Below are 19,581 nucleotides of genomic sequence, written 5' to 3'. Positions count from 1 at the left end.
TGCGACACTGTGGGTTTTTTATGCATTGGATCAAATGGATCCTATACAAACAGCATGTGTCCGGACTTACAGGCCTGGATACCATGTTCAGATATGTTGGGGACTTGCGCACACCGGGCTTGCTAAAATTGGGAAACACTCTCCTAAAGAGTTGCAAAGGCAAGCAATGAACTAGTTGGCTGGGCCAGCTTCTCAAAAGGTCTCTTGTGCAAGACGGTCAGCATTGGCTGGATGGTCATTAACGGTGCATTGGTATATGGACGTGGATCAAATTGATCTGGTACAAGCGATATTGTGCCTAACTTACAGGCCTGAAGGTCATGCTCAGACATGCAGGGGGACCTAAGCCCACTAAGCAGCCTAAAATTATGGAATACTCCCCAATGAGTCAGTATCACTTAAAACAAATTGTAGGTTGTCTTCCTTGACTTATTCATCTTTCCCTCCCTTCAATGCCAAATGGACTATTGTTTTGAACTTGCATATCATGCATTTAGTAAACATTTAGAAGCATTAGGATGGCATTCCAATGAAAAGACACAAGAACAGAAAGCAAAGTATAAATTAGTAATCATCAAGTTACTAACTTGCTAATATAAATATATTCCCCGTTAGTAACGAAGGAATTGAAATCAGCATTGCATTCAAAACATATAGACTATGCTTGAACTTGTGCATTTCAAATATTTAGTTGACCATTCTAGTGAAACTACGCAGGAAGAGAAAAATATAAAGCACAAATTAGAAATGCAGCATGTTAATAACTTGCTAAAACCAACTCTGTTACAAACAGAGGAAGCGAAAAATAACCAAGTTAAGCCAAGTCTTCTACAGTACAGCAGCGAAGCTAACAACTAGCGACGCCTGGCAGTGCCAAAGGAAGGTAATGGGCAAAAGTTACTGTCCTTTGTCTATTGAAATGACAGAAAAAGACATTTTCATCTTTTAGTAGGGCTTGATTTGTGATGTAGCAGGCTCATGTTCCCTAATGTAATGTGACTGATAAACGAATTCAAAGAAGAAAAAGCCATTTACTGACAATTACTCCTAATGCAATTATAACCCCCTCCCCCAACTGTACTCATTTATCTCCATCCTCTTTTGAATTTTTCAGAGGCAACTCATGCAATTGGTCATGTTGCAGTCTATTTTATGTATTCATCTCTATATAAACTATGTAAGAGGTGTACCCAATTTATTATTTTTCATCTACAACTCCACTTAATATAGCCAGGATTCAATGATCGAATCTATGCAGCTCTGCAAGACTGGTGTTAAAAGGAATCCTCTAACCTGTGATGGCTGTTTGTGGGAAAAGTTACAGTTAGGCTTTTGACATCGGCCATGAGCCAGGAAATGGAAACAGCATCCTTTAGGGTATAGATCAGCATTAAAACGGGGTCTCCTATCCTCTGAGCTACTCTTTACAGAGATGTTAACCTGGAAAATAAACAAGATTCAATTGGGACTGATGCTCAAAAACGAATTACCAGAAATTTGAGACAAGATCAATTCTTCTTTTTTACCTATGAGTACTGAAAACATTTACATTTGAGAAATTCCAACATTCTCACGTCCTAGTTAACATTTTTCTACATGCAGACCAAATTCTTCATCCTGGTCAATATCTTTGAATCTGATATCATGGATAGAAAATCATTAACCTTCTCTCAAACACCACCAATATACACACAGTGTGATAACATTTATAATTCACAAAAGTGTATTTTTTTTCTCCATTTTTTATTATTTACATAGCTTTAACAATCTGAGTCACATCGTTATGATGTGAGCAGTGTGGCACTTTATACTGATGTCTAGCACTGCAGCATCATGCCACATACATGTAGCATCAGGTCCCACCCAGTCACATTATCCTGACAACAGGCCGACTAGTCTTAACTTCTTAATGCTGAGCACCAAGCAAGGCAGCAGCTTAACTCACAAAATTGAAATATGGCTTAGTATTACAAGATCCCTAAATGCTGAATATTTGAAGAAAAGAAATAAAAAATTAATTCATTTTAAAATTGCCTATATTTAAATCTTTTTGCATAACAGATACTTAAACAAGATATGAAAAATGACAGTCATGGTCTGAACTTGTCACATATGTAACTTTATCATATTTGCACTAACTTCTTAATACAGGTCAAATTACAAATTTACTTCTGAATTTCATTTGCAGTTTTGTCCATTTAATCCATAATGTATTATGGGTGGATGGCATAAAACTAATTTTAATTAATACTATACTTTTACAATTGCAAAGCTTAATGTTTCCAAGATGCCAAGTTTCCAATCCAAACTAAATACTCTCTCTGCCAAGCAGTAATCAAGAGAAATGAAAAGAACATGATCCCAGTCCGATTCCTTAGTCAAACCCAACAAACAAAATACCTTTTTTGTTGTCTTGGACCGAGATTACAGGACTCCATAAAAGGTAAGCAATGTATTAATGCCATCATAATAAAAAATATCAAGTACATCTAAGGTGATCCGTGTCAGTCTCTTGACAGTATCATTCAGTATATAATAATAATAATAATAATAATAATAATAATAATGAGGACTTTGTATAGCGCCTAATCTTTAAAAGCTCTGAGCGCTTTACAACATTAGACAACATATAATGAGAGCACTCTTGAATGTTATCACTATGTCTTTGTGTCTAAGTTCAGTGGGCAATTCATTCCACGTTGCTGGGCCCTGGTATGCAAAAGAACGCTGTCCATATGACTTTGTTTTCGTAGTGGGAATAATGAGTATATGATTGTCAGAAGAGGAGCATAAGTATCTTGCTGGTGTGTACACATGGGTAAGGTCGGATAGGTATGTTGGACTAGAGTCTGACAGGGAAACGTAGCACAGAGAACAAATTTTTTGTTTGATTCTAGATCGAATGGATAGCCAGTGTAGGGTACAGAGCAGCAGGGAGGTGTGCTCTGATTGTGGTACTCTAAGTATGATCCGAGCAACTGTGTTTTGAACTTTTTGATGTTTCTGGATTAGATATTGAGATGAACCAGACAGAGTTGAGTTACAATAGTCCAGTCTTGAAAGTACTAATGAACACACAAGTGCATCAATTGAAAGATATTTGCAAATGGAGCTGATGCGTCTCAGCTCAAGATGTGCAGCCTTGCATATGTTCATGACATGTTGGTGCAATTATGAGAATACTGTCCAGAGTAACACCTAGGTTTCGTAATGATTGTGTGAATTTAATGTTGGTGTTGCTGATATTTATTGCTTGAGGTAAAGGATGTGAATGAGAAAGTCTTTGTGTTGTGATCAGAATGGCCTCAGTTTTATCATCATTCATCTGCAGCTTGCTACATGTCATCCATGATTTCACATCAGAAATGCACCTCTCTACACCTTGGATGGTAGCATCAACTTCAGCTGAGTGGCTAGATTTGTATATTAGGGTGTCATCAGCACACAACTGGTGAGACACTGGATGATGATCTATGACACTTGAGAGCGACTGAGTGTATAGAATGAAGAGAACAGGTCCAAGAACAGACCCCTGTGGAACACCACAACATAGATCAACTGGGCTGGAGTGTATTCCATTTGCAGATACAATTTGTGCCTTGTTGACAAGTAGGACTTGAACCACAATAAGGCTGTATCATGAATGCCAAATGCATGCTGGAGACGGTGAAGTAATATATCATGGTCTATTTTGTCAAATGCTGCAGACAAATCAAGGAGGGTGAGGACTGTAATCTTTCCACTATCCAATGCAGAGAGAATGTCATTAACTACTTTTAGAAGAGTAGTTTCAGTACTGTGGCAAGGGTGATATGCAGATTGTACATTGCTAAAAAGAATGTTTGAATTCAGATGAGATACAAGCTGGGATAGAACAACCTTTTGTAACATTTTTTATATGAATGGGAGATTAGAAACTCGGCGGTAGTTCTTTAAATCGTTATGGTCCAGTGTTGGTTTCTTCAGCAGAGGCTTTACAATGGCAGTTTTGAAAAATGATGGGAATTCCCCACATCAGAGAGAGGTATTAATAACATCAGTTAGTGAAGGCAATACTGGATCTAAGCACTCAAGCTGCAGTGATGTTGGAATTGGATCAAGTTCACATGACTGGTGCACTCTTCAACACGATTATACGTACGAAATCCACAGAGACAGGTTCAAATGCTGCTAATGGTTGCCACTCAAATTCTGTATCCCAACTGTATGGTGATGACGAGTCAACTGAAACTGTGGTGTCAAGCTTATCTCTAATGGTTTGTACTTTGTTACGGAAGAAATTTGCAAACATGTCCAGAAGGTCGACTGGAGAGAAGGTAGTTGGAAGTGGTGTAGATTGTTCCTTGACATTAACTTGTTAGTAATCTCGAAGAGCTCTCTGCAGCTGGAACTTTCCACGATCTTAGTAGTGTAGTGGGCTGATTTCGCTGCATGGACTATATCTGTGACATTCTTGTTAGAGGCTTCATAGATCTGCCTATGAATAGTGAGTCTGGTGGAAAGCCAAAACCTCTCAGCTTTACGGCGGTCTCTTTTAGCAGTGCGAAGCTGGTCCCTAACATGTGTATCATGTAAAGTAATTGCATTTTTTTTAAAATTATAGTGATACAGATTTCATATGAGTTTTCAGGTTTCTTAATCAGAACTACTTGAGAAAAATATACCTGAAGGTCAGAAGTTACCGCAGACTGATCATCATTGTTCATCTCTGTGATTTCCTTTAGTTCCTCCACAACCCGTTCAGTGACAACCTTGGGATCATGGGAATTTCTATTGTTTGTATATTCTTCCACAGGAGATGGCGTTCTGGATCTTTCAACACAAAAAAAAATATTTTTTTTTTACACAAGTATACTGTGTATGTAGCAGTGTTTTACAACACAAAAATGACCAAATCATGCCAAAAAAAGGTCAAGTTCGAAAACTGTAAACTAAATTACTCAAAAACTCTAACTAAATATGTATTGAAGTAAAGGAAAATAAATAAAACACAAAGTTGCAAAAACTCTGAAAAAGGTATATTGAAAAAACTAATAATGGTATCACATGTAAAGTCCCTAAAAACACGATTAGAATTTTGTTGTATAAATCACAATCCCCTCCAATGACAAAATTATATCAAAGGTGGCACGCCCTCAATGCAGTTCATGTCCAAATGTATCTGTCCCACTTTATTGTCCCAAATGTATCTGTCCCACTTTAATGTAAACTCAACAAGAATGTGCTCCTGACAAATTCTGGATCTTACTCTGTTCTAGATAATGCACATGTAATGCAAATGTATCGGACATGAAATTGGCAAAATACTACATCATCTCTCAACTGTTTTATCCTAAGGAAACTGTTACAACTCTATGGTCTTAAAACTACATAATAAAAAACAACAGAAAAAGCAAAACCAACTAGTAAAATTCTCAAGAATACAAAGTGAAAGTTTAAAAGGAACTTATAGTATTGTGAATTAAATCCAAAATAATCCTAAATATTCTTTAAGTCCAAAACTATAGTTCCAAAAGAATTCCAGGTCTTGAATGTGCTCACGTGCCAAGTCTTGATGTATCACAATGATATAATCCAGAGTGTCTTTCAATGAATTCACAATAATCCCAAAATAGTCCAAAACGTTAACTCATTAACCCCTGGCGCCACATTTGTGCGCCAGGAACTAGTACCCTACTTACAAGCTCTGTAGCGTCAAAGTCATTTAAGATGTACAAAACGGGTGGTATTACAGAAAAGTAGACAGACGTGGCTCTACAAGGATACCAAATAATCTGGACTTTTACTCACATTACAAAATACAAAGGGAAAAACATTTTTTTAAACCTGATTTTTTTACACCAAAGATTCGCTTGTTGTCAGTATCAGAATTTGTGTCCAGATTTGATACCTTTTGGCTACAAATCAAAGGCAGACTGGTCTGAATTGCACATAGATAGGCGAACCTTTGGAAAAAGTAGAATAAGTTAGGGATTTCAAGTAAAAATTAGCCAGGACATGAAAATGATGGGTCCAAAAAAAAGCACCAATTTTTACTTTCTGCACATGCGTGAGCAAAATAGCAATTGAAAATTAATGTTTCTAACATAACTAGGCATCAGAAATTTCTTGGACATGTATTTATTTTGATGTATTCAAAACCAGGACCCAAAATGTGTATCCTACTCGCATTTCAGGTGAAAATCATGAGGGGTTAATGAATACTTTGTAATGCCAAACGATAATTAAAATAAATAATTCCTCTCAAATTATACCTGAACACAACTAAAAGTGATTCCACACTGATTTTAAAATAGGAATGAATAATTGTTTAATAACGATTCACTTATTCTTTCTTACATACGGACAGTCACCTGACTTGTGACACAACAAAATGCCCTGGACTTGGGTCATTTCCTATGGAAATTTCCATAAAACTTGTAAACTAAGTCAGGTCTGTTTACTTAAACTTTATCAAACCAACTGACAAAAAATCTGGAAGACCATACTTTTTCCAATGGAAAAACCTATGTCCTGAATTCAAATCCAAGTAAACATGTTGTTTTACAAATTATCATTATCTTAAATTATAATCGACAATCATGGACATATGTTAGCTTTTTAATATGCTGCTTACAAATGACCCTTACAATCTACAATCAAGGGCAAATGTTAGACACAATACATAACAGATACATTCATCAATAGTGGGTGTGATGTTCTAAAGTAGGCTTTTGCAAAATTAATATGCTCATTTCTTCCTTTAAAATTCATAATGTTGAAACCAACTCTGAGCCATTTCAGCAATAACAAGATTTTCAAATTAGCTGCTGTGGAGACCTACTGGGAATTAGGTTGGCACCAGTTTCATTGTGGACCAAAAAAACATCATTAGTCTTTTGGTGAAAAGTCATCTCAAAATGATGATCCATTAGTGACATATTGGATGCAAAATCTTCCAAGAGTGACTGTAAGATGGCAATGTTCTCCTTATAGTCCAAAAACAAAACTAGAACCATCTGTAGGTAGATAGGTAAGTAGGTAGGTAGGTATATACTACACAATAAGCTGATGCATGCCTTTTTTATAGCAATTACCCGCACCTTCAGGTATACTGAATACTGAATGGAAATATATACAAAAACATTACCGCTATGTTGCAATGTAAAGCTTTTTAATATCAAATTCCTCTATATTTTGTGATAAAAGTAATTTTCAATTAGGTTTCCAGGATATTTTCATTGAATATGAATTCCAGTTGGACTCCAAGACCTCCTTAAAAATCAGAGGGCATGGGAACCCTGTATATAATAACCAGAGAAAAAAATTGGTAAACTAATACATACCGTAACAACAGTTACTATTAAAGAGATAATCCGCCCCCCCAAAAAAAACCCCCAGAAAAAACAAAACAAATACAAAGCACCTTGAAATTAATTCAAAATAGACACAAGTACATGAAAATTAACTAAGGTCTTTGGAGAATAAAAATACAACAAATAAAAAAAGAATTAATTAATATGTCTTTAATGCTAAATCTAGAGCACCCAAAGAGGCAAATACAGAAGTCCACCAAGTTCAGGGAAAAAGGAAGAAAGATTTTTGGAAGTGGACTAAGGTATCAAACTGGAATTACGATTTCCAGTTATTAATTAGCAGAGAAAATAATCTGCTTGGAAAGGGTATCAGTTACTATAGTGAAGACAGTCAATGCAATAATAGCAGGTAATATTAACTGCTATTATAACTGGTTTTGTGAAGGAGTGAAGCTATTAGAGGTGACCTGGTGATTGGACCTTTTATTGTGAATACTGATTGATTTCTGCTGGAGATGTGGATAAGACAGTGTACATGTACTGTGCATACTTGCAACAGATAAGATAGCTTGTGCTGGTATGATCAAGATAAGGCAGGCAAGACGCATGTAAATCATGTAACCTACCTCCTGGCAAAAATTAAAGTAAAACTTTAAGTGCATATAGAGAAAATGAAAAAGTTGCACTTACTGAAGTTGAGGTTGTTCCTCTTCCTCCCCAGTATCATCCAGGAAGGAGGCTTCTGAAGATGCATAGATTGACAAAGCATCTTCATCATCTCCTTCACACTCTAGACCCTTTTCCACAGTCTTCTCCTCCTGCACCAATGACTTCTCACAATCAAACTTTACCACATTTTCTGCTACCTTGTCTGTCTCCCCTCCATCCTGCTCCACCTGAACAACTTCAATCTCCCCAGCCTCAGAATTTAGATCCAATTTCACCCCTGTCACAAATTCTAGACTTTCAGGCCTATCTCTACATGTCTTTCCTTGGAGTATCTCACCCTGTAATACCTTAGTGTTATCATTGTTGCTGGAAGCCTTTTCTTCCATGGAGGTTTTTAGTTCCTGATCAAGTCCTTTTTTTCCCTCAGATTCACAACATGAGACTCTACAATCATCATAATCCAATGTGTCATTTCGGACCGATGATACCTCAATGTCATCAGAATCCAATGTGTAATTTCGGACCGATGATACCTCGATGTCATCTGCATAGTCAGGTTCAAAATTTTCAATGTCATCCAGGCCGTTAGACTTCCGAGATTCTGTAACATCAATTATATTACAATTCTGATCCTGAACAGTTACCTTGATATTGCTGCTGAAGGGAGGGGATTTGGTTGTGTGGTTACACATTCTCAAAGCACTTTCATGTGAAGGTCTCTTTACAGGGCTGACAGGATGACTTGAAGACGCTGTGAAGTGTATGGTGGAGATGAGGCTTTCCTCCAGCTCATCTATCTGGCTACACTCAGCTGACCGAATGTCCAAATCCTCTAAGTCTTCCTCATCAGAGTTAAGTGCTGCAATCAAAATCTTGGAAATTTTCATAATGGTGATGGAGTGTTTATTTGAAAGAAGTCATAAATAATTTACATGTGCACAAATTCAAAATGGACTACATACAACAGATCAGTGGTTATATCGAAGTTCACATGACCACTGCCAATGAGTACAACTGTGAGAAAATACCTATAAACCGCTACTATAATAATCACTCATGGCCCAAATATTTCAGTGTTTTGTTCATGTTAGTGTTAATGATACTATTAACACATTAACCCATGGCGATGAGTTAACGTGGCAGGAGGTAGTAGCCTACTGCCGTGCTCTGTAGCATGATGGTCATGCATGATTCACTAAAGTGGGTGGTATTATAGAAAGGTAGACAGTTGTAGCTTTACAATTATACCAAATAATCTGGAATTTCTAGTTGCACTAAAAAATACAGAAGAAAAAAAAAATTCTACCCAAAATATGCCCGTGGTCAGAATCTGATTTTGTGTCTGGATTTTAGACTTTTTGGTCTCGGATCTAAGGCAAACTGGTATGAAATACAAACAGTCAGATGAATCTTTGTAAAAAATAGGATAAGATGGGCATTTGGAATAAAGAGTGGTCTCGATACAAACAAAAATAATGGGTCCGTTTAGCAAAAACAAAACAAAAAAAAAAAAAAAAAAGAAGAAAAAAACCTAAAGAACTCCAAACAGCCAATGAAAAATTATGTTTCTAACACAACTAGGCAGTATGTTATTGGAAGATCACCTGGAAGTTGGTGTTTTAGGATTTATTCAGAAATAGTTTTCAAAATGGGTTTCCTACTCGAATTTTACACGAAAACGACAAAAACATCCAGTGGTTAATGTTAATTATGAATGAAACAATATGTCAGAATATTAAAAAATCTTTAATCTGTCTGTAAGCAGTTTTTAAAAATTCTTTTATGGTTGGAAATGTATGGGGAGAGCATCCAGTAAATATACAGGGCATAATGCCACAGACATGAGGCATCATGTCCCACCCAGTCATATTATCACTGACACCAGGCCAAACAGTCCTAACACTAACCTCTTAATGCTGAGTGCCAATTGAGGCAGCTGTAAGTATAATTTGCAAAAGTCTTTGGTATGACTCGGTCGGGGCTTGAACTGGTGACCTCCAGCATCTGAGGCAGATGCTTTAACCACTTAGGCCCCCTGAGCAGTCCAATGTTTTTCTTTATATGCAAAGAAACTTTTAAAACCTATACAACTTCTTATTATAATTAGCTCTGAAGCATAGATATTCATCATTCTCCATGCTGATGGAACAGCTAGCAGAAAGATCGTTTTAAGCACAATTTTCAAAAGACTCACTCAAAGGTTTGCAAATTGTTTTTGTCAATACCCACATGACAAATGATAAATTCCATTGATATGTTAACATGCAAAACTTTGGTCTCTGTAGTTTGTAGGGGTGAAACGATACACCTGTAATGCATATCGATATGATAAATATCGATACACATATGAACTTGATGGTCTTTCCATCTTTGGAAAGTAGGTGGTGCCCTTTCATGTATATTGATATTCTGGTCCTATTTCCAGCATGAAGACTAAAGACAGACATATAGTAATAATATATTTATATGCAATTCTCACTGATAAAAAGATAACAACAATACTTTCGAACAGACTACCTGTTGATTGCAGTTTTATCCAACATGGCCATTTAATGGTGGCTCCATTTAACTCCCTTTGTTTTGTAAAACATGAATGATTTGAAAACATCTCATTACCAATTTCGTGTCTCAGTTTTACACACAATGCAATTTCCTCGTGCAAAAAAAAATCAGAATTCAGGCCTGGTAATAAGGTTAACCCTTTACCTCATAGAGCACAGTGACAAAGTGCAGCTCGCTGTACATAGAACACAGCTTACCTAGTCGACCGCATATGCATAGCTTGCCTGTGAACTATTAAGCAATGTAGTGTATGTTACGTTTAAAAGCAATTTTAACCATTTTACATTTTTGGTACACATCTATTACATGTGGAACAATTTAAGAGTAAAGTCCGATTGTTATAGCTGTGTAATTATTTATCACGGAAGAATTTGTTATGTGCTTTAAAATCTGGAGAGAATTCGTTCACCGTCATGTCAGTGAGGCCGTGTGACCAACCGTAGAGCTGCCATTTCTCATACTCGAAATTTACAAGTTTTTCATCTGTGTCTACATCACTAAGTCATCTAAATTTGATAATTTATAAAAACTAATTGCAGCCTATATCAATATCAGAGCCTTTACCTAGGTTATTGAATCTTTCATAGTTGTGATTCTAATCATGAAAACTTCATAAGTACTGAATGAAATCCGCGACTGCCATTTTGGAGAGTGGAGATTACGACCCAGTTACTTTAAATAGCAGATATCGACCAGTACATAAACAGTGACCACGTGATCTGACGTAATTGTCATTCACAGAAATGAATGTAGTATCTAATAAGGGGTTTTCCCCGAAGGTGGCGCTACGAAAACCGGCTTAAAATGGCTGATGTTTACAGCAGACGTCAAAAGGTGCTTCTATGGGACTTTTGTAGAAGCGTCAAACGTCGCTTCGATGCGACTCTTGTAGAGGCGTCCAAAGACGGTTGTATGAGGTAAAGGGTTAAATACCAACAAAATTTATAACATCTTACTTCCTGCAAATGCAAAAGACTGTTGCAGTCACATGCACTTGTATTCGTTAGCGAAGAAGGAAAACTACTGACTACACCCAGTCCTATTCAACAATTTTTTAAACTTACACATGGTGATGAGCTTGAGCAGATACACCACGCCCTGATAACTCACGAACCCACTTATAACACGGGGTCAGGTGTGGATCTCATCTTTCAAACCAGAATATACCAAAAAACTGATCTCTATTTGTTGAACTTGAAGAAAATTACAGTCAAAATTGGTAACGGAAACTCTGATATATCGCTCATTTTATTATCAAAAACAGTAAATAGGACCTTGAAATTTTAATCAACATTATGAAATATCAACATTAGAAAGAAGTCATAAAATTGGTTACATTTTCTTTCCAAACAAACATTCTTAGTACACCGTAATTAACAATATTCAAGGAAATTTTTATCAATGAAAACATCACTTATGCCTAGTGGAGGCAGTACTTTAAAAAGTAAATACCAATTAAATATTTTCATCAACTGAAATTTGTGTTAAAGTTCCATCTTTAGTTTTGTTTAAGTGTGATCATAAATGCAATGTGTCCTCTTCTCATTAAACATAAAATGTGTCAATCTACCATAACAGCTATGTCCGCAAGCATTTCTTGGAGAACCTAATTAATTAAGTGCTGAACACGTTTTGATATCAGACTAGCATAAGCATTTGTTGTAGTGTCTTCTAAATCAAATAAAGGAGGTGGAATAAAAAAAAAGGTTATAAGGATTACAAATCCTACATGCTTAAGAACCAGCGGCCCCAGTCGTATGTCGGGTAACTCCAAAGATCTCGGAAATGCTTAATTACGTGTATCTGGGCGCCAATTTTTGATCTAGGATGCAGAAAATCACTGAGGCAAGAGTCCTCCGTACGCATGTAATAGGTGCGCGGCAAAATTCAAAAACTTGCCAGTCCTGTATCAGCCACCTGCGCTGTTTGGAAAATGTGTTGTTCAGTTAGCTGTGCTGATATTTACAATGACAGAATTCAGTGACTGAAAAGCACCTTGATGTATATACATGCTGCCATTTTATAAGAGTACATAAAAAAGAACATGATGCAATAGCTGGGCAGCAAGTTCAAAGGCTTTGACTGGTGGCCAGATGGGAAAATGTACTGATATTTACAGTGATTGAATTCAGAAGCAGAAAGACCCAGAGATGTACATATGGTAATTTATAAAAGTACATAAAATAAACAACTTTAGCTTTCGCTATTGTGTTCATTTCCGAATGTAGCGGAATAAGCAGTGCACGTGACCTCAGAATCAAGACATGTTGAGACTGACAAAATGCCATTTGTTAGTGGGTGACTCGCCTAAAAATGTAAACTTCACCTTCTTCTGTTAGGAAAGTGAAAACGACTTTGCCCTGTGATTATTTAAAAGGTACATAAACTGACCATACCATATTTTTTTAAGTGCCTCTCGCCTTAGCTCAGTTAGTTCTAGTGTTGTAGCAAAATGTATTCATCAAGGCATCAGTAGCTAGGCCAAGTTTTCATAACAATTACGTTGTCAAACAAACTCTTGCCCATTCACAAGCATTATGTTTTGATAGCTGACTGACCCATAACCCTTTTCCGAGTAAGGTAGCAACTATCAATTTCCTGCATGATATCCTTTGATTATAAAACACACAAACTTGTGTTTTAAGATCAGAATCGGTGATCTGGATATTTATTAACTGCCTCTTATGCACTATTTCGTCATAAAATTTGTTTGAAACTGTAAGTGAACCAGTCGGCCTAACGGGAAATAATGGCGGACTTTGCTAAGTCTGGGATGCACCAGTTCATTAGATTGTCTGTTTTCTTAAATCATCAGGCAAATATATTCAGAAAAAATATACAAATCATTGAAACCAAAACCTAGGTATTATTTTATTAAAGATTTAACTTTAAAATGCAAATTATGTTGGTCAGAATTGTGTGGGACAATACTATGTTGTGGAATTCGCGAGATGCGCTTTAAGGTCTAAGCTGTTTTCTGACTCAACACGTATTTGCAAAAATACGGGGAAAAAAATCAAATCAGATACTATTTATTTGCCTAAAATTATTACCAGTACGTATGCAAATAAATAAGCCATAAATTTGTGATCCCGTCAATGGACTGTTGTAATAAAGCTATATTATAGTGAGTGATTAGATTACGAAAACCTCTCCATCTAAAAATAGATGCATTCACGTCTGTATTGATTCTGTAGGAAAGAAGGGACTGCAACTTTTGATGGTGGGACTCCTATTTTTACCAAAATGGGAGTCCTGCACTCCAAGTTTTAAAATCCTAGCGAGACCTCTGAACTCATTTCAGTTGATCAGTCGAACACTGTTATAAATGTTATTGTGTATGTAATCTAATTAAAATTCAGGAACCACACCACGATCGTATTACATTCAAATTCATACACAATCTCTTCCCCAAAAAGATAAACTTTTTATGGAGCCATGCCACCACCGCATTATATCCGAATTCGCATTATAGTGGGGCCGCACTGTACCAATGAAAGGGTAATGCCATCTATTTTTGTCTGTCCAGCATGTTCATGACTCGTACACCATTTCGAGCTCAAAATCACCCATTCGTATCTCCCTTAATAACTTTCCCAGCTCCATTAATCTGATATACTTCATAATTTTAAATTTTTTTGTCATCATCGATATCATCATCAAGTATTTGCTTAATTAAATCATAATGAACCACGCTGGGAAACAGACATTTTGGGTTTAGCAGGTAGTCCGTATTTTAAACATGCATTTGAAAAACTTTGTTCATGAATGGTTTCAAACTACGCCATAATGCTTATTACTGGGCATGTTGTGCTAATCAAATTAAGTTTCACAATGATTCACATCGTGGTTGAAGAGCCCAGATGTGGAACAATTGCTATTAGAAAAACAGATGTGGCAAGAACAATTAAATAAAAATTGTATACTTCGCAGAGTACATTTTCATGTGGGACTTTTAATGAATTTGCACGAGTTCTCATGTTTCACTGTTCTCCAAGTGCAACAATTCGTAAAAATTTTGCATGATTCATGCAATAGCACACCCTTACAGTATCTCTGTTTAAGTACTTGATGTATCTAATGACTTACCCGCGAAGACTTGCTCTGCCAATATTTTCCATTTGTCACACAGAGAATAAGCTACATTGATTTCTGATTGGCGGTTATTGTTTAACCTGGACCAGAACAAGCAATAACCACAAATGAGAATTCAATCATTAATGTAACATATTTCATCATGCAACAAACCGTTAGCAGTGTCTCCCTTTATGTACATTTTTGCGTCTGGGACACACACTGGAGAAAACTGACGCACACATTTTGTTGCCATTCATTTTTTTTATGCATAGGATTCGCATAATGCAATCAGGATTTATTTAACATTCAATGAATTGGACAAGGGGTGGCATCGCTCATACTTCGAGCGTAGGCATTGACTGGTTCCCCGCTTTGTTTACTCCGTGTTGCGCTCCTCTATTCGTATAGTGGAGTGCAACGCAGGGAACATACGAAATAAGGAACCAGACCAACATAGGCAGTGTTATGATGGAGTAGCTTTCCCTAACCTCGCGAACTCTCAGGCAATTTCCATCAATCTCAGCAAGATGTCATCTTAATGTTTAACCTCAATGCTTGTTGCACTAGAAAGTTAAAACGTTGTGCACTAAGAATCATAAGCGAAGAAAGTGAAAGAAGCAGAAGACAAAAGAATAACTGTGGATCTAACTTTAATGAAAAAAGGAGAAAATAATTCCCTTGACTGGAATACGGCACATCCATTAGGATTACTGGTTTGACTTCTGGTCGCGTGATTGCGAAGACTGCAAAAGTGAATAATCCTTTCGTGACAGGGTTTAAGAATTTAAAAAATCTGCCCTCATTCACCAAAATTTGTAAGGAGAACACATTATAACCCAATACATTCTTTCACAACAAATAAATCAGTAAACTTGCTGAGACGAATGCGTTTGTTTGGATTACACAGTCAGGGGGTCATTACAGATTTTGTTGGTTTTTAACTTTGCTTCAAAATAGAAAGATTTTGAAGTTCAAGTGTAACTTATTAAAAACAAGATGAATCATTAGTCTCCTTGATTTTTAGATACATTTGTTTTAGGACGAAGTACAATGAAACCTATGACAGTACACGTTTTATAACAGGCAGTAAATTAACTGCCATTTGGTTAAAAAGATTTATTTGGTTTTTTTGTATTGGCTTGTATGTAATGTGTTGGTCTATAATACTGCTTGAAAATGATTGAAAAGGAGACTGTTAAAAGTACGACTTTGAAAGAAAAATGAACTAATACAATTATTCTTGAATGGACAATGGCATTTGTTTGTTAATTGTGCATGTTGGTTTATTTGTATATTTAGAGAGTGAGAGAGAGTATGCTGTGCAAGTTGCAATACAATATTTCAAGCTGAAAAAGTACGAGTCAGATGAAAATTTGTCAGTACATTTTTGACTCCCACATTTTTTATTTGACCCCAGTTCTGACACCAAGGTTTTTTTTTTTACCCTCAGTTTTACACCCCTGGGGGATACACTGCGGTAGTGTAGCTCTGAAATCGACCAAAGGAGTCTAGTTACAATTCAAGGTAGAATTGTGTTCACTTGTAGACAGCATATGGGTATTTTCAAATAGTCGTTTTTGTTTTTACTAATAAACATGAGTGCCTGCAAATGATGTTTCAATGGATTACAATTTTACAGAATAACAAGGCAACTAATAATAATATTCTGACTGCTGAAGGCTATAATAATCAACTCTTGCGGCAAGAGGGGTGATTCAGATTTAGGAGTTTTCTAGTGCAAAAAAAATCACAGATGATTTTCCACTTTATATTGTTGACTTTAGATGCATAATGTCAGCAGGCCTAGACAATACATTTGTTAAGACTGTTTGGAAACTGCATGGACAAACAGCTTCAAGAATGCTAAAAAGCTGAACCAATCAGATGCAAGATAAACTTACTAAAAGTGAATCTCGCCCTTTATCAAGCTTGTCCAAGATCTTGGCAATACAAGCAAATGTTTGAAGTCAAAATCATATCATAAAAAAGTGGTGCTAAGGATTACTGGTATACCACAGCATTTTTTCAGTGGAATATACCAAAGCATTTTTTCACTGTACCGGTACGTCGGTATTTTCCATCAGTAAGGACTGTACAGAAATTCCAGAAGAACATTTTAAGACTCTAATGATATTAACAGTGTTTCCTTTATTTGTGAGAAAACATTTTTAAATTATTTTTTCTTCTTCTTCAAAATGGGTGGATGTCACAATTTAACGGTGAAAAATATAATTCTATTTATGATCCTTTAATCACATTTTTGACACCTGACACATATGCCAATGTTGACACCTGACACGTATGCCAATGTTGACACCTGACATGTATGCCAATGTTGACACCTGACACATATGCCAATGTTGACACCTGACACATATGCCAATGTTGACACCTGACACATATGTCAATGTTGACACCTGACACATATGCCAATGTTGACACCTGACACATATGCCAATGCTGCAGCCAAATGAACTGTGAAATAGATTTAGGCAAAATCCAACTTACAGAAAATTTTTGGTAAAAAACCCCCAAACAAATAAACCCTAAACAACATGTTATGGTTTTGTTATCTACTAGCTCAAGTGAATTTGTTGAGTATATTTGTTCCTTTTCATGACTGTAAATCATCCTTCAATTTTCAGTAGTGCACCACTTTTCTGTCGGAACAATGCCTAATTTCTCAAGTCCATAAAATATTATCTCATTTGTTGAGTGTGTTTAATATTTACTGGCTATCTCTGTCAAATATCACGTCCAAATGTTGATAGCCCAAAGTTTTTCTGCCTATTACATCAACTAGAAAATTGTAGGCTTCAGTATCAACACTTCATATTTTTATCAACAGGCTGTCTACTGTAAGCAAGATGTATTTCAATGTATAAGGTATAGTGTAAGGTTGATCATCCCATTTTACTTATGTGTTTAGACTGCAACTTATAAAACCATTAACATACACATAGCAAATTCATCTAATGTAAGGTCAATGTATAAGCCAGGGGTCGGCAACCTAAGGCACACATGCCATAGGTGGCACATCAAGAGGTTTTTTGTGGCACGCAAAGAGCAGCCAAAAATCTCAATTTTAACAGTGTTACTCTTTTACTGATGGCACGCGCTCGTTCATTTTGTAATTAATCCAGAAAAAAAGTGGCACGCTATGTAAAAAAGGTTGCCAACCCCTGGTATAAGTTATAGTGTAAGGTTGATCATCCCATTTTAGTTATGTGTTTAGACTGCAACTTATAAAACAATTAATGTACACATAGCAAATTCATCTAATGTAAGGCACTGACCATTTAATTACACTGGTCAACAGTGAAATCATTACTGACTTGAAAAGGCCCTAATCTGTAGTATTTTGGTGTGCCGAACACGAATATAACCGTGAAAAATTTGTATTGGCTCTCGTTTTGAAGATATTCATATACCTCATTTTCTATGTTTCACTGTGTAAATTTCTCCAGTAGGACTGCAGCAACATCCGGAATAATGATGTAACATTGCATAATACCATCATGCTCACATCATCCACAGTTGATTGCATCATTTTCTGATGCAATGCAATACTAATGCCATGCGGCTGCTGAAGTAAGTTGACGTCAGCAGTGTACTATACATGTGTAGGCCTATTATACTAATGCCAGGCGGCTGCTGAAGCTGACGTAAGCAGTGTACTATATAAAGCCCAATCAGATAGGTTCAGCATTTAAAATATTTTAGACGTTGTGCGAGACAGTTCAAGCTACTGTTACATAAAACTTATTATTTTATCCATTTACGTACAATAAAGAACAGTAATGCCTCGAAAGTGTGTTAATACCGCGGACAATTTTTGCTATATTTGTGGGGAAGTGACATTTGCCAACCAGAAGAAAAGTATCAATTCTCAAGTGAAGAAGGCATATCATCTTTACTTTGGATGCAAGGTTGGTGACCAAGACAAGCCTTGGGCTCCGCATATATGCTGTGCTACATGTACAACACAGCTTTCACAGTGGTTGAATTGCAAAAGGTCATCAATGCCGTTTGCAGTCCCAATGGTGTGGAGAGAGCCAAGCAACCACCTAAATGACTGTTACTTCTGCTTGGTTCCTCCTCTTTCCGGCGGAATAACGAAGTGAAAGAAGTCGAGAATAGTCTACCCAAACATTCCGTCTGCATTGAGACCAGTTCCACATGGTGAGGGACTTCCTATTCCAGAACCTCCAGCAGAATATTCTCTTGATTCATCTGACGAAGACAAAGGTGAGTCGACCTGTTCTTCTCCTGGTCCATCAGCATGCAGTGATCCAGATTTTCACTGTGGTGCATCATCAACCCCACACAGAATAACACAGGAAGAACTAAATGACCTGATTCGTGATTTGGACTTATCAAAGAACAAGGCAGAATTGCTAGGATCAAGACTCCAACAATGGAATCTTCTAGAAGAAGATGTCACAATTACTGCATATCGAAAGCGCCACCAGCAATTGGAGCCTTTCTTCAGAAAGGAAAGTAATCTGATATTCTGTTCCGATACTGATGGCCTCATGAATGCTTTAAAAATCACTCATGACCCACAAGAATGGAGACTATTTGTGGACTCTTCGAAACTGAGTCTCAAGGCTGTGCTTTTGCACAATGGGGAAACATTCTTCCATCTATTCCAGTAGCGTATGCTGTCCACATGAAAGAGACATACGATAACTTAAGGCAGCTACTGAATTCCATTGAGTATAACAAGTACAGCTGGCACCTCTGTGGTGATTTGAAGGTAGTTGCCCTTTTAATGGGACTGCAGCAAGGATATACAAAATACATGTGTTTCTTATGCGAGTGGGATAGCCGAGCAAGGGAAATGCACTACATGAGGAAGGAATGGACTCACAGGCAGAATGTAGCCATTGGAGAGAAGAATATCCAACACCCAGCTCTGGTTGAGGCTCAGAAAATCTTGCTACCACCCCTTCACATCAAACTAGGTTTGATGAAG

At 36.8% G+C, this 19,581-nt stretch overlaps 1 protein-coding gene across 1 annotated transcript in view; it reads right to left on the bottom strand.

Moving 5' to 3' along the window:
* LOC149769595 (uncharacterized) overlaps positions 1-19,581 on the bottom strand; it is a 137,227-nt gene that overhangs the window by 74,759 nt on the left and 42,887 nt on the right. Inside the window, exons 9-11 of the mRNA XM_089949829.1 lie at positions 7,986-8,823; positions 4,665-4,812; positions 1,294-1,440 (exon numbers count right to left, since the gene is read on the bottom strand). Coding sequence (XP_089805955.1) covers positions 1,294-1,440; positions 4,665-4,812; positions 7,986-8,823 — 1,133 coding nt within the window. The remainder of the gene's footprint in view (positions 1-1,293; positions 1,441-4,664; positions 4,813-7,985; positions 8,824-19,581) is intronic.

The sequence above is a fragment of the Sinohyriopsis cumingii genome, unplaced genomic scaffold, assembly GCF_028554795.1.
Source record: "Sinohyriopsis cumingii isolate HCF-2022 unplaced genomic scaffold, ASM2855479v2 utg003568l, whole genome shotgun sequence".
Lineage (NCBI taxonomy): Eukaryota > Metazoa > Mollusca > Bivalvia > Unionida > Unionidae > Sinohyriopsis > Sinohyriopsis cumingii.
This window is presented reverse-complemented; position numbering and strand designations above follow the sequence as displayed.